Genomic DNA, 15,443 nt, shown 5'->3' on the forward strand with positions numbered 1-15,443 from the left:
CTCTCTCTCTCTCTCTCTGTCTCTCTCTCTCTCTGTCTCTCTCTCTCTCTCTCTCTCTCTCTCTCTCTCTCTCTCTCTCTCTCTCTCGCTCTGTCTCTCTCTCTCTCTCTCTCTCTCGTACCTGCTCACGCGCAGTACCCGATGCATACCTAAAAGTACCGAGTTAACCCTAGTCTCTCGTGTGTGACACACACTCCCTGTGTTTCCTCGTTCTTCTTGCGAACACACACTAGTTTACAAATATATTTAAATGAACAAATATACAATAAAACGTAGTGCTGTGACCTTGAGCAGACGTGAAGACTTGTTCATATAGAGTATATTCATAAAGTCCTTGTCCAATAGAAAGTTTAAGATCAGATTTCTGAAATAGAAAAGTAGCGTGTCGTACTGATTTATGTTCAGATCTTCAGATGTAGAAGACTGTCCAGGGCAGGAGGGTCACCGCTCACCACTGACTGCCTTTTTGATTTAAACCAATTGTTTTTGCAGCGATGTTTGTGTGAGTTGTAGTGTTTTTGACCAGTGTTCCCTGTTGACCCCTGCTGTCGTCACGGTACAGTGTAGACAGCAGAGAGAGAGAGAGAGACACGCTTCCTGCTGTATGTGTACTGCAGTCTACACAGTGTACTACAGAAGTACAGAAACACTATGTGATTCCGAAGAGTTTCACCCTTGAGATGGCGTCCGCTCCTCCAGAAAGAGGAAAGAGAGGAGGAGGAGACGCGGAGCCCCCTGAGAAGTGTTGCGGGGTCTCTCTGCGTGTCATTAACACAGAAGAATGTGCAGATCTAAAGCAGTTTAAACAGTCTCCAGAGAGAAACACTTCCCACACTCATTCAAAACATTGCTCATTTCAGCCACTCTTAAATCCTCTGCACTGTTCGTCTCTGAAATATGACAAATGACTTCCGGCATGGGTTTTTCTCGTCGGCTGCTGTATTTCCAGTCGTTCCGTCACGCCGGTGTCTCGTATACTGGAGGAAAGTGCTGCTCTAAAGGGTTCTAATATTAGACTACTCGTGAGATCATAGCATCTGACATCAGCAAGTTTACTGAATGTTAAACACATATTGAAACTATTAACATGACATACAACGTCACTCAGATCTAATAAATAAACTATAATGTGAAGATACTGGGATTATGGGACACAACAGAACAGAACACAGTGCCGTAATAAAAGTTATTTTGGATTAATCAATTAAAACCCCAATAAGATCAACATAAATGTAACGTCTTTAATGCATGGATCGAGAACACGTAAGTGCTTTTAAGGGACACTTCACCCAAAAATGAAGATTCTGTCATCATTTCCTCACCTTCGAGTTGTTCCAGATCTGTATAAATGTCTTTGTTCTGATGAACACAGAAAAAGATATTTGGAAGAATGCTTATAACCAAACAGATCTCAACACCCTTTGATTCCCATAGTAGGAAAAAAACAATGGTAGTCAATGGTGCCCCAGAACTGTTTGTTGTCCTACATTCTTCAAAATATCTTCTTTTGTGTTCAACAGAACAAAAAATGATAAAGGATTTTTTCCTACTATGGGAATCAATGGGGGGCAAAATATGTCTGGTTATAAGCATTCTTCCAAATATCTTTCTCCGTGTTCATCACAGGAGATTTGGAACAACTGGAAGGTGAGTTAATGATGACAGAATGAGCATTTTTGGTGGAAGTATCCCTTTAAACCTGTCAGCCTGTACTATTGAATTGTCAGAATCTGACTGTTGACGAAATAATGATGACTTTCACACATGAATTAAGTGCCTTTTGTGTTGCTAGATACCAAAAACTTTCTGATGAGGGAAATTATGAGATATTATAATTATCAGAGTGTGTTGATATGAAGTAGAGAGACGGTTGTGAATACTGTCAATAAAACTCTTGTGTCTGTCAGTATTAATGTTTTTTTCAAGCATGTGTTTAGTGATTGTGTGGATATTATTGAGTGATGTCATAGTTTTATGATCATAAATTGTGAATCAAGTAAGAGGAACATGTGGCGTGTGAGTGTGAGTGTGAAGAAGACTGAAGTGATCATCTCAGATTGATTTCAGATGAGAGATATGAAGACAGGTCATGTTTTATCTCATAACTCCGGAATCACTTCATTAAGATGAGTCTCTATGCTCAGTGAGCAGGTTGCGTTATTTATAATAATATGTATAATTATTTATAATAATCAGATCTGTGATTTTTTTAATGTAACTGGCCGCAACAAAACCCAAAATCAGAACTAGAAGACAGAGATTCTAGACTCTGTAATGTCATTATTCTTTCATTAAGTTTGAAAACACACAAGCTAATAAAGGTGTTTATTTTGTGTCACATAGAAAGCAACAGGCAGGTGAATGAAATGAAAGTGACAGCAGTGAGGGTTTGTAATAATGAGAAATATTTGGCTTTTATGTCACTAATCTTTGTGTCTTACTTTAATTTTAGGAGAATGACATTCAGTACTACGACTCAAAAGCTGACTCAGATTATGTAAGTGATGTTTTTTTAATATTTCAGATGGTAATAAAAGTCCCTCTGATGTAATGAGAAACGTCTGAGATCACGTTAACGCTTCAAGTTAAACAACTGAGAGCCATGAAAGAGCAACCCCTGAGCAATCAAATCTTCCTCTGAGAAACGATCAAATATAAATCAAAACGACACGTCAGCCAGTTACTCTATAAGTGAACGTCACAGGCGCTTTCTCTTCATTATCACGTGCTGATTCATTGCTCAGGCTGAGAAAGACACTGGTACTGTATATCAGACGTCATGCAGGGAGGATGAGTTGAGAAGAAATGGAGACATGATGAGAAGTGAAGGAATCGCACATCATGAATCAGACCGTTAAAGTGTGTGATGAATGATTCAGCGCTTTAGGGGCTGTCAGCGTCTTTAATTGGGGGGCATCACTCATCATTAAAGAGGCCAATAGGACGGCAGACACACCACGTCTACCTCACTCCTTATCAGCAGGAGAAACCAGAGGTCAAAGAGCACACAAACGCACACACACACACACACTTGCACACACGCACGCACGCACACACAGCCACATGCACACACGGGCACGCACAAACACGCACACAAACACAAGTGCACACACACAAACATCTGGTTGACTATCCCCGTGGGGACAGTCCATAGGCGTAATGTTTTTATACTGTACAAACTGTATATTCTATCCCCTATCCCTAACCCTAAAGATCATAGAACACTTTTTGCATTTTTAGATTTGTAAAAAATATTGTTCTGTACAATTTATAAGCTTTTGTGCTCATGAGGACCTCAATTTTGGTCCCCACGGTGACACGAGTCCCCATGTGTTGGTGTGCGTTCAGGTTTAGGATATAAAAACATGAACACACACACACAGACACCACCTCAACCTCATTCCTTATCAGCCAGAGAAACCAGAGGTCAAAGAGCACACATACTCACACACTCACACGCACGCACACATACGTGTGTTACATTATTGCAGTGATTCAAACATCTGGGTTTTTACTGAACCCAGAGGACAAACACAGGGGGGTACCCAGGTACAGGTACCCAGGGGGCAGTCGTGGCCTAATGGTTAGAGAGTGGGACTCGTGACCAGAAGGTTGCCGGTTGGATTCCCAGGGCCGGTGGGTAACGACTGAGGAGCCCTTGAGCAAGGCACCTGACCCCTACTTGCTCCCCGGGCGCTGCAGTGATAGCTGCCCACTGCTCCGGGGGTACGTGTGGTCACCACTTGCTGTGCGTGTGTTCACTACAGGATGGGTTAAATGCAGAGGTCACATTTCGGGTATGGGTCACCATCAGTGTTGGGTAAGTTACTCTGAAAAAGTAATTAATTACTAGTTACTAATGACATATTCAACAGTGTAATTAGATGACTGTACAAATGACTCTCTCCAAAAAGTATTTAATTACTTATTACTAATTACTTTCTATATCCTACATCAACCGTGATTAGTTAAGTGATTGAAGGATAGACATGAAACGCTTATTTAATTCATTCAAATAAATAATATTAAACTACATAAAGTACTCTTATTAACTGACCAAAGTATACAGATGTTAGAATTATACATTAAAGCACGGATTTTAAAGTTAGGCTTTGAATTTTGATGTCAATTCCACTATTGCACACACATATTACACAAAGTATTTAGTTTAATTACATCAGAAGTAACTGTAATTAAATTACAGAAAAATAAGAGTAATCCCTTACTTTACTTTTTCAAGGGAAAAGTAATTAAATTACAGTAACTAATTACTTAGTAACTAGTTACACCCAACACTGGTCACCATATACCACTTTCACTTTCACTTAAATGATATTGCTCAGACGTTCCTCTTTCATAACTCAGGAGATTTGATGGAATTTTCAGCTGTTTCATCTGGATTTGAGTAAATGTGAAGAGAAATGTTTGAGTTGATATTGAGATCTTCGATCATATTGACTTTTGATTGCAGACGAGACAAATCTGAGCTCAGTTTGACACACTGTTGACATGATCGTATTCTTTTTTTAAATCTGGTCAGTCACTGTATATATCGCAATGCATTAAAGGCATTTTTTTACATTTAAAGCTCTTCAAAGAACAGAAAAATGTCATTAAAATTCACAACATATGATGATTCTCCAATTGGAGATTGTAATTGGTCGAATTGCCATTGGTCCAAAAGCACAATGTTGTTAACATTAAAACATTAACATCTGGATTACGGTTGTCAAATCCACTGATGTACATCTAACAGATCTGTGACTGTATTCTATTGAAATAGTCGTTAAATAAATGTTCTCCATCAACAGCAGCTCTTTTGGAAGAGCGAACAGAGATCTGTCCACCCAAACACGTTTGACATCTGTATGGCTGTTTGGAAAAATGTATTTGTCATCAAGTTTGTAGGGCTGGGCGATGTGACGGTGTTATCGTATATCGCCGATGTGTCGCAAATATCCCGATGTCGATTACAACAGACAGATACCAGACGATAATCGATAATAATGGAAAATACGCGTTGTAACATTATCATGTGATGTAGGCTTTAGCGTGAAGGTTCATGTTCATATGCCCAGGCAGTCAGGAACAGTGACAGGATTTTGGAAGCTGTTTTGTTGGGTCAGTTGAAAGTGCTGCTGGTTTCTGCCGGTCGCTGCACACACAGACCAAGAGAAAGACGAGCTGCGTCGGCAAAGCAAAACCTCACGCTCGCGTCGCGGGGCTGTACCGGTGTTCCAATGGTCCTCCCTGACAGATATTCCCACCGCTGGGCAAAACTTCATATAATCTAAACCACATCGACAAAATAAACAGGTTGAATGATTTTACAATGCAAAATACTGTCAGATAGTCCTACCATCTTAAAATAAACATGTAGGATACATTTACAGCGCAACACCCAATCAAATTGTACTATAGGTATTAAATAATATGTATAATGGTTTAACAATGAAAATACACTATCATATTCCCGTAACAGTATAAAATAAACAGGTAGGATGATTTTATAGCGCAAAAAATGACGTAACATTGATGTGCGCGTGCCTGGTAGGATAATCTGACGGGTAGGATGACATTTCAGTAGATCTGCAACATTTTTCTACTGTATAAAAGCTTTATGGTTTATCTACACGCTTTACCTGATGAAAGAAGTCACTGCAACACTGGTTTGTGCGCGTGGCGCACCTGTGTGTGTGCGTGCGTGCGTGCGTGCGTGCGTGCGTGCAGGGGTGTGTGTTTGTTTGGCACTTGGCGGGTCCGGAACAAACTCCCTCCCGGTCCGTATCCACAGATTGATCATCTGCGCAACGTTGCATGAAGTCAAACACGCCCGATATGATCGGATATCGCGATGATTTTAAAGTCGATTATCAATAAAAAAAATGTAACACATCGCCCAGCCCTAGTGTAGTAGCACAGTAGTTTATAAAACACAGAACACCCTCTCTGGAGTATTATATCCCACAATGCAATTTGTCATCCTGATGAAATCAGGACTGTATTGCCCACATAAGGTAAAAGTGGAGGCTGTGAATGTGTTTGTTTGTTTGTGATTAATGGCAATGATAGAGATGCAGTTTGGAGAGTCCTCAAGAGTCACTTTTAGCTTTAATTAAGCTTGAAATCGAGATGAGTGTGTCATCATAACTGTATTAAACACTTGAATTGGTGATTGTCAGGTGGAGGAAGAATCAAAATAAAAGATCTGAAAGGCAGCCAGTCGTCTGAATGCTCATGTAATTGTTTTCGCTGGTGATGTTTTGCTTTCAGAAGTGCAGCAGTTTTGTGTATGTTATTGTGTATTTTAATATCTTTGTTTTACAAGCAGACCACAAGATCTATTGTAAGATTATAGACCAGTGTTTCTCAACGGGGGCGGTACCTCCCCCCAGGGGCGTTCAGAGAACGTCGGGGGGTGACGGAAGCAAGATTTTTAAATGTTTTTAAATGTAATGTGTTATAGAACTTTACCACTAACATAGTCTTCCGTGAACAGAAAATGTGCATTTGACATCTTGAGTTGCGCAGACCGATCGGCATTCAACGCGAGAGAGATCAAACTGCTCCATGAGCTTCTCAATCATTGTCGCGGTGCATTGATGTCATGTGCCAATAGATATGCGCAGTGCGGCGAACACACCAAAATACACTGATGTAGGACCATATCAAATTCGGGATCTGTCGTGTTACCTTGACGTCAGCTGACTGTAGGGGCAGATTTAACTTAATAGCGAGAGTGTAAAAATGTGAAACAAATACAAATGTCTCCATTTGCTGTGGGTAACATCTGTACCTTTCATTGCACATTATATGACAGTTGAGTTTGCATGAACAGAATTTTGCATGAAATACTTTTGTAAGCCTTGGAAAATATTTTCAATAAATTATATTCACTTCCACTCTAACCACAGCCTTTAAAATGAATTACATTTAACTCTATTCATGATGTAGAAATGTTTATGTTAGGCCTAAACTCTTAATATATTGTAATCATCTTTGGGTAGGATATTAATTCTCTACTTATCTTATCATCGTCATATCTGAGCCCAAAATGTAGACTGCTTGGACTATTTCAAGATGATCAAAAATAAATACATCTACATTGTAATATGTGTTTATTCTTGTAAGAAGATTGTTTTGTTTTCATTTGTCTAAATTATTAATGACAAACCTTATACTATACCTCTGATGGAAGCACACACATTTAGGCCTATAAACTTACACACAATTACACACTTACACGTGTTTTAAAGTAAGGTGAATCTAAGCAGCTTTTTAGGTTTTTATTATGCATTTAGGAGAGTATTGAAACTAAGTTCAAACATTCTACTTCATTTCCACTTCGTTTTTGCTCTTTGTGAAGTATGGTAATATTCCAACTGGCCAATCAAATCTTTTATTTGACTTTCAGTGACATGCTTTTTAATTATTTTTATTGGTATTTCACGTGACTAAACAAATTAATAGATTAAAAATTAAAAAATAGATTACCGATTATCCAAATTTAGTGACATGCGTTTTAAATTATATTATAATAACAAATAATTGATCATTATTATTATTATTATTATGAAGACATTTAGCCCATTATTTTTGTGGGGAAGGGTAAAGGACCTGGAAAATGGATAGGGGGGCGCTGGCCAAAAAAGGTTGAGAACCACTGTTATAGACTGTCATCACTGCCATGAAATCATTCATGAGGAATGAAATACTGGATTCGATTAAACGTGACATCAGAGAGTACTTGTATTATCTATTATTACTGTGTAATACAGTATATATACAGTTTTTATTCCTGCCTAACAATTGAATCAGAGCTTACATCTCGTGAGTCAATGGAATCCAGGTTGATTAAACTCAGTCCCCGTTATGAAATATATCACAATATTAAAGTCGAATGCACTGCAGGGGTATTTACCAGCATACAGTGCTACAATTTCTGCAGTTTACAGTATGTTTATTATTTTACTGCACAGCATAAAAGAACATAATATTTAATCCTGTTAATAATTCTCAGAATTGTGACTGTATGGAAGTAGAAGACTGTGTCAGACATGAAAGTTCTCTGTGAATTCACTGTCAAATGATGGTTTTCAGTGAGAAGTGAATGCAGTTTCCATTCATCTCAACAGCTTGTAATTGCATTTTAATAGACAATTTAATGCAGACCGTAAATCGGTCTTCACACTTGACAGGAGGTTTGAATTTAACACAAACAGTTTTTACTACGTCAACCCCAATTAACCCCATTACTGTACAGTACCTGTACCTCACCCCCTGAAGAAAACACCCCTTACTGTACGTCAGAGATTTGAGAAGGGCAGAAGGACTGGAGAACACCTGAGATACTTCATGACAGAGTCGTTAGACATATCCGGAGGTTCATTAAACAACATGATGTACTGTAGCAGGCTATGCCACACATTACCACCGGATATCAGAGAGAAAACTGCACGTGTGTGGTGAAAGAAAATGAAAAACTTTTTGCCACAAATTAAAATACTTTAGTCACCTTGACATTAAACAATAAGCAGCATTTTATTTCCTTTGCGAAAAAAAAACACGGTTTTATTACTGTATATTTCTATCTGTGTGTCATTGTTAATGTTAAAGTGTCATTGGTTAAAGGGAAAGTTCATCCAAAAATGAAAAATCTGTCATCATTTACTCAAACCAATGTATGTGTTCCAATGAACACAGAGAAAGATATTTGTAGGAATGTTAGCAATTTTCAGTTCTGGGACATCATCCACTACCATAGTAGGAAAAATTTTTATTTTTTTGTTCTGTTGTTGAACACATAATGAGATATTTTGAAGAATTTAGGAAAACAACAAAGAATTCTCGGGCACCTTTGACTACCATTTCATTCTTCCTACCATACTCAATGATGACCCGGAACTGAAAATGACTAACATTCTTCCAAATACCTTTCACTGTGTTTATCGGAACAAAGTCATTTATACAGGTATGAAATGACATGAGGGTGAGTAAATGGTTTCATTTTTGGGTGAACTATCCCTTTAAGCTACATACAGCGAATTGCAAACGACACCCTTGAAGGTGATTTCAGGAAGAGGAAACCACACAAAACGTCGCTCCAGATAAAGAGAAAATAACGCTCCATCCGCCAAGTGCATTTTAATCGCTCACATTATAACACACACACACACGTGTATGTTTCCCTTCAGGGTCAGGGTTGTGACTACGTCTAAACAACTATTAGTCTCACTGACTGGCAATTAGTTATCAGTCTTCCTTTTCACATTTCAGTGAGCCCTTAAAGAAGTTATGAGCAGTCTTGAAATAAAAAATGAGATGACTAACTTCTAAGACTAGTCTAAACGGTTGAACAGGTGTCCTGAATAAAGCAGCTCTGCTCTTCACAGGGATTATCACTTCTGATTGGATTTCGCCCATATCTCTCCTTCTTTCATTTGATTGGCCACTGTACGTCTTGTTTCATTTGATATTTGATTGGCCAGTAGCTCCTGTCTTCTTGATTTTGATTGGCCATCGTGCCGTTTGACTGCTGAGGTAAATCCATTTGAAAGCATTTCACTGTTGTGGCTGTTCAATTCTGAATTCCAATTCCTGGTTTGGGGAGCGAAAGAACCGATTCCTAGCTGCTGTATTCGATTCCTGCTCAATTCCCTGTTTTAGTAAAGATTTTTTTGTTATTAAAAAAATTACACATTTTTATTGCAATACAATTTTCTAAGCTGTCACTTTTTACATGTCTTGTTCATTGTTCATCGTTTCAATAACAAAAACCTTAACCATATTATGTGATCTTGTCCTGCAATTCCAATGTATCATTAATAATATAATTTACCAGCTGTTTTCAAAAATAAAGCACAGGTCAAATGACTATATTTAAAGTTCTTCAGCAGTGTACGCAAAAATACTTGAGGAATATAGATAGACAGATCGATAATCAGTAAATTGTATAAAAAATGTAAGAATACTGTCCATATTAGTGCAGACAGGTGTTGAAAAGGTTTCGTCCAGCTTGAACAGCTTTAAACAGACGTCCAAGTAAATATGTGAGACTGTGCTTTATATACATGTCATTCTCTTCACGCACACACTGAGCTCATCGGTAGAGAGTTAGAGAAGACGCTCCGTTTACACTCCGTCTGGAAGGCAAACGTACTTATATATGATTTGTTAAATGTGTGGATACATGTAATTATATCTGCATTGTGTGTGCAAACAAGCTTTTGCTTTTATGCATGCAGAATATTTTATGTCATTCCTCAGCTCTAGACTTCATCCATCAGTTTTTTCTGAAGTATGTACTGTTTTAGACAAGAAACTAATGTGATTTAGTTGAACAATGGCGGGGCTTGTGCTCACGAAACCTCCCCTTTCAGCTACATTCTACCTCACTGCCGTTTTTGACAAATGCAATTAAAATGGGCCTGAACGCTGTGAGAAGAAGAGCCGTTAAAAACCAGCGAAGGTTCCGGTATGGGAGACGTGCGCTCCAATCACAAGCCGCTGTCATGAATAACTAGGAGAAATGTCTTCTCATTGGTCAAGAGAACACAGTCTCGTGAATAATAATGAGACACCGACGCGTCATCGATCCTTCACATCGGCCAGATGAGGATTTTAAACCCGGAAGGCAAAAATAGCGCAAAAAAGCTAGAAATGAACTAGTTTTCTCTACTGTAATAACTAACAGTTGCTAACATTGATTTCTATGATGTGCAACACAACCAACTTTGTTTACATCTAAATAAATGTTGTTTAGTGTTTCGTGGCTCTTTAAAGAGGAGTCGATTCCTTTAATGGAATGTAATCGAGGAATCCATTCCCAGCCCTACGGTTTGGCATCATATCAACATTATTGTCATAGCGCTTTTAAACGATGTAGAACTGCATTTCCTTGTGTGCTCGCGGACACAAGTTACACAGCGAGACGCTGCCAGTAAGTCTGCTTTCTATGTTTTAAAAACCGTTAAAGCACACAAGATAGATATATATACTCCAAAACACTTATGAGATCGTCCTTGGTATGGTGCAAAAAAGTACAACTAACGTTACAGTGCAATATAAACAATATTAGAACGGGGGTTCTCGCACTAGCGCTTCTACTATTAACTTGCTAATAGCTGCTTGGGAAGAATCGCTTTATTTTTCCCTCTCAGATAAAGATTTTAGATTTTTTTTAGATTTAGATTCAATTTATTGTCATTGCACATGTACAAGTACAAGGCAACGAAATGTGACCTCTGCATTTAACCCATCCAGAGAGTAGTGAACACACGCACAGGAAGTGGTGACCACACGTACACCCGGAGCAGTGGGCAGCTATCACTGCAGCGCCCGGGGAAATATAAACTATAACGTAAACATTTAGGTTTTGTTCAGTATTTCAAAGTAAACGAGTGTCATGATTATGTTTTTGTTCTCTTGAAGATCGTAAATGATTGAAATCGGTGGAGAAATGTCGACGTTACAGTAGTTTTTATCGGGAGATCACACGTGTGTTGCTCAGTCTAACATGGTGGCGCTGTTGCCGCATCGCGTCCACCGGCCGAAGGTCTCACAACAGCGATTCTATTCAGTGTTGCTAGACAGTCAAAGACGTTTAATGGGCTTAAACACAGCAGGTGGACTTCGGTGACACACCATTCTTATATCGGGCATATAATGGAGTCTTTGTTGGATTTCAGTCATTACACTTTAGTTATTCAAAGCTTACTTATTTGTTTGTTAGGTTTTGTACTGTTAGTCATTGAAGTTTTTTCATGAGGGAGAGTGTTTGATTTGTGATGTATTCAAATGCTAATGGCTTGAGTGATTGACGGGGTTCATGTGAAGGTGATAGCATCACTGACGTTAATTGATTTCCAGACACTGTGATGCTGCTGTTGTGCTTCAGTAGACTCAAAAGAAATGCCACATTTATACCTCTGTCCTGATCAAATAAAGAGCATATGCTGGGTTAGGTATGTTTTGATGCTGGTTTGTGCTACTTTAAACTAGGGATGCACCGAATCTAACATTCTTGGCCGAAGCCGAAGCCGAACATGATGTGAAACACTTGGCCGAAGGCCGAATAATACCGAACACCGAATATGGTTTTTGCATTTCTTCTATTTATTAAGCTATTTTTTCACTATTGCACAAACTGAATAGTCAAAATTTGCTTTTAAAAATTTGTCTTGCTTTTCAATAAAATACAATACAACTTAATATAAAATTGAGCAAAACAAAATACATTAAAACAAAAAATTTAATAGCCTATATTAATTAGGCCTATAACTGACTGGTAAAAGAATGTAATGTAAGTTACTCTGTACCCCTACAACAAAACAGTTCATTAAAAAGTGTCATTCCACATTAGGCCTATAAACTAAAAATACGAATAAACTAAAACTGTTGGATTATTATAGGCTACGTTGCAAAATGATTGTAAGAAAAAAAAACATCGAACGCAAGCTATTCTGACTGATGCTGACTGACAACCATATCAGTTCACGTCTCTCCTCAAACTCCGCCCACAAAAGCTGACTGTTCTCTGGTGCACTCGTGGCCGGGATGCACAGAACATACTTTGACAAGTTGTTTAGTACAGGAACTGTGTGCGCCGCGACCACTGTATGATGTCAAAGGATGTCGCGAGCGGCGGGGCTACTGTCAGACAGCCCGCTCCCGTCTGAAATAGCCACAAGTTACCGACCGGTAAAGACGCTTTCATTCGGAAATTTACGGTGGCCTACTAGTGCACATGACAACGAAATTTAAAAAGCAAATATAAGTTCACAACACAACGCAATCAAGCCACAACACAACGGAATCGAGTCACAACACAACGGAATCGAGTCACAACACAACGGAATCGAGTCACAACACAACGGAATCGAGTTACAACACAACGGAATAGAGCCACAACACAACGGAATAGAGGCACAACACAACGGAAATGCTCCCGACCACTAGGGGGCACTTTCGGCATGATAAATTAGGTCATGCCGGGTAGGAGGTGCGCGTTTTACTGGGGGTTGTTTTAGTGGTTTTGGTAGCCTTTTGCTTGTGTAAAGCATTTAAAAGGAAAGTGTGCTCTACTGTGGAAAAACTGAATGTCAATGGCAAACAATCTCATATGAACACATTTGCACAGCGCTTTTGAATGCTTGATTTTGATTGGCCAGTCATGACATTCTAATGTATGTTATGGCCCTTTCACCAGACTTGGCAGTTGGACAGAGTTGCTGCATTGCTGCTGTCTCTCATAGTGAAAATGTCTCTGGGCGGACGTTCAAGGTCACTAACCAGCCTTAAGTTGATGTATATTAATTTTTGCGGTAATGACAAATACTAATGACGCTCATTTTAGGCACAGTTTACTATGACATTTTACACGTATCGTGTATTTTAACTTGCAAATCAACCCACTCTGTATTCTTTATTTAAATCTCTGTATTTGTCTTCTTTTTGTTAGGTCATATAACTTCGGGAATTCCATTATTAAAACTATGTTCTCCGTGTTTTGAGCTCACTAAAATGTTGACAGGTTAAAGCCAGCGTGGATGCCGTTCACAAAAAGAGCGCTTGCGAAGAGTCGTGCCAGTGGAAGGATTTTGGGCACCGCTTGCGCACCACCTCCGTGCCGCCAACGAAACCCTCGCGTTTTGCAGCTTACCGCATGTCTCCCACTGGAAATGAGCTATAGACATTCACGACTGCCACTCAAAACTAATAACAGAGGATAATCCCGGTGCTTCGAATCACATTTACACAAACATCATATATACTGTAAATACACCATAAGATTATATTTGCATTGCATTGTCGCCTATTTGCATTGGCATTCTGCCTTAACAACCAGCATATGAGTTAACCTCCGCTGCTTCAATATAGCTAGCCTACATAATTTGGATTGAAAGAATGAATTCCAAAACCTCCACCGACATATCGTAGACTCGTAGAGTTTTTTTTTAACTGTGCATATGTGTTTAAATGATTTTAAATGCTAGAAACTGTATTGTGAGCTATACATTGGTCGTATTTACAATAGGCTAAGCGTGTAAATGAAATGATTTCTTTAACGTTGAAATTAAAGAATTAATGTTTTTCATGCTTTGCTTCTATTGTGTGTATATGAATTGAAATAATCAAGACTTTAAATGACTACGGCCAAAAACGATTTAATCAAAAATTAAACGATGAGCATTGAAAGGAAAATATTTAGTTTTTTTATTTTATTGTATTACTTATTTTCTTTGGTAAATGCAGAACAACAAACAGCAATGATGTGCATTAAAAACAAATTCCTTGATTACACGATCTTTAGCTAAATATTGTCAAATGGAATACGGAAATAAATGGCTGTGTCCACATTTATTTATGATTGTATGCATTATTTAACCTTTGGTTAAATAATTTATATTTACCATGCCATTTATATTTGCCTTAATTTATATTTACCATGGCCACCTGCCACTGACATTATGAATGCACTTGAAACGATGAGGAACAAGACAGGAAAAATTTGAGAAAATCTGACAAAATACAACTGAATAAGCTATTATTGGGATATTATTATATAGATGTTTTTAAATGACAAACACGGCTGTTTTCAAGGAAAATACACGTTTTATTATTTACAAATGCAAATTATTTACAAAAACCACACAGCAGCAGGTGCAATTACAACGAAACGTTTTCCTTCATGAAAAAGGATAGCCATCTTAAGCTAACATATTGTCAATCGAAAATAAAAGCTATAGTTTACGCTGTGTGTGTGTGTGTGTGTGTGTGTGTGTGTGTGTAAGGGTACAGAAGAACATACAGTCTTGTTTTAAACATGGCTAAGCAATCAAATTTCGATCCAGCGATCAAAACACGTTGTATTTTTTATTATTATTTTGATTAAAGTACTTTTCAACTTTAAAGGTTTTTTAACGGACGCAAATTTCGGACTCAATGTGCAATGGGCTTAAGTCTGCATTTAGATCCAGACAATGCCACAGTCTCCTATCTCAGTTTCAGTGAGCAAGCTCTGGACTTAAGTCTGCATTCGTTTTTTTACTGTTACGAATAATTGATTACTCTATTAAATATTGTTTTCATTACCAATTTATTTAACCTTTATTATGCATGCATAACCTCTAAAACAATTAACGCATAACCAAGTGTAAATAAACGTGAGCATTGCGGTTTTATGACTAACGAAACGGGAATATCTTGCTAATCTATATAAGGTTGCTCATCTATATCAGTAAATAGATCAATAGATTTGTTGGTTTAGCAGAAAGTCCAGTCGTCATCAGTAATTTAATGTGTTAATGTGTATAGTGGTCTTAAGCAGTCGTGTGCTGTTTTCTGACTAGAATCCGCTCCAGTTGAAAGAAAAAGTCTTAGAATGTTTGTCCTCGGCTTTAATAATCAGCTTGAAAATCCTTAATGCTCTCCCGGATCTCTCT

General features: G+C 38.3%; 1 protein-coding gene across 2 annotated transcripts in view; it reads left to right on the forward strand.

Annotated features, from left to right (window-relative positions):
- cacna2d2a (calcium channel, voltage-dependent, alpha 2/delta subunit 2a) overlaps positions 1 to 15,443 on the forward strand; it is a 143,255-nt gene that overhangs the window by 83,061 nt on the left and 44,751 nt on the right. For both annotated transcript variants that reach the window (XM_057337493.1, XM_057337494.1), the window contains exon 5: positions 2,453 to 2,497. In XM_057337493.1, coding sequence (XP_057193476.1) covers positions 2,453 to 2,497 — 45 coding nt within the window. The remainder of the gene's footprint in view (positions 1 to 2,452; positions 2,498 to 15,443) is intronic.

The sequence above is a fragment of the Triplophysa rosa genome, linkage group LG7 (genome assembly GCF_024868665.1).
Source record: "Triplophysa rosa linkage group LG7, Trosa_1v2, whole genome shotgun sequence".
Lineage (NCBI taxonomy): Eukaryota > Metazoa > Chordata > Actinopteri > Cypriniformes > Nemacheilidae > Triplophysa > Triplophysa rosa.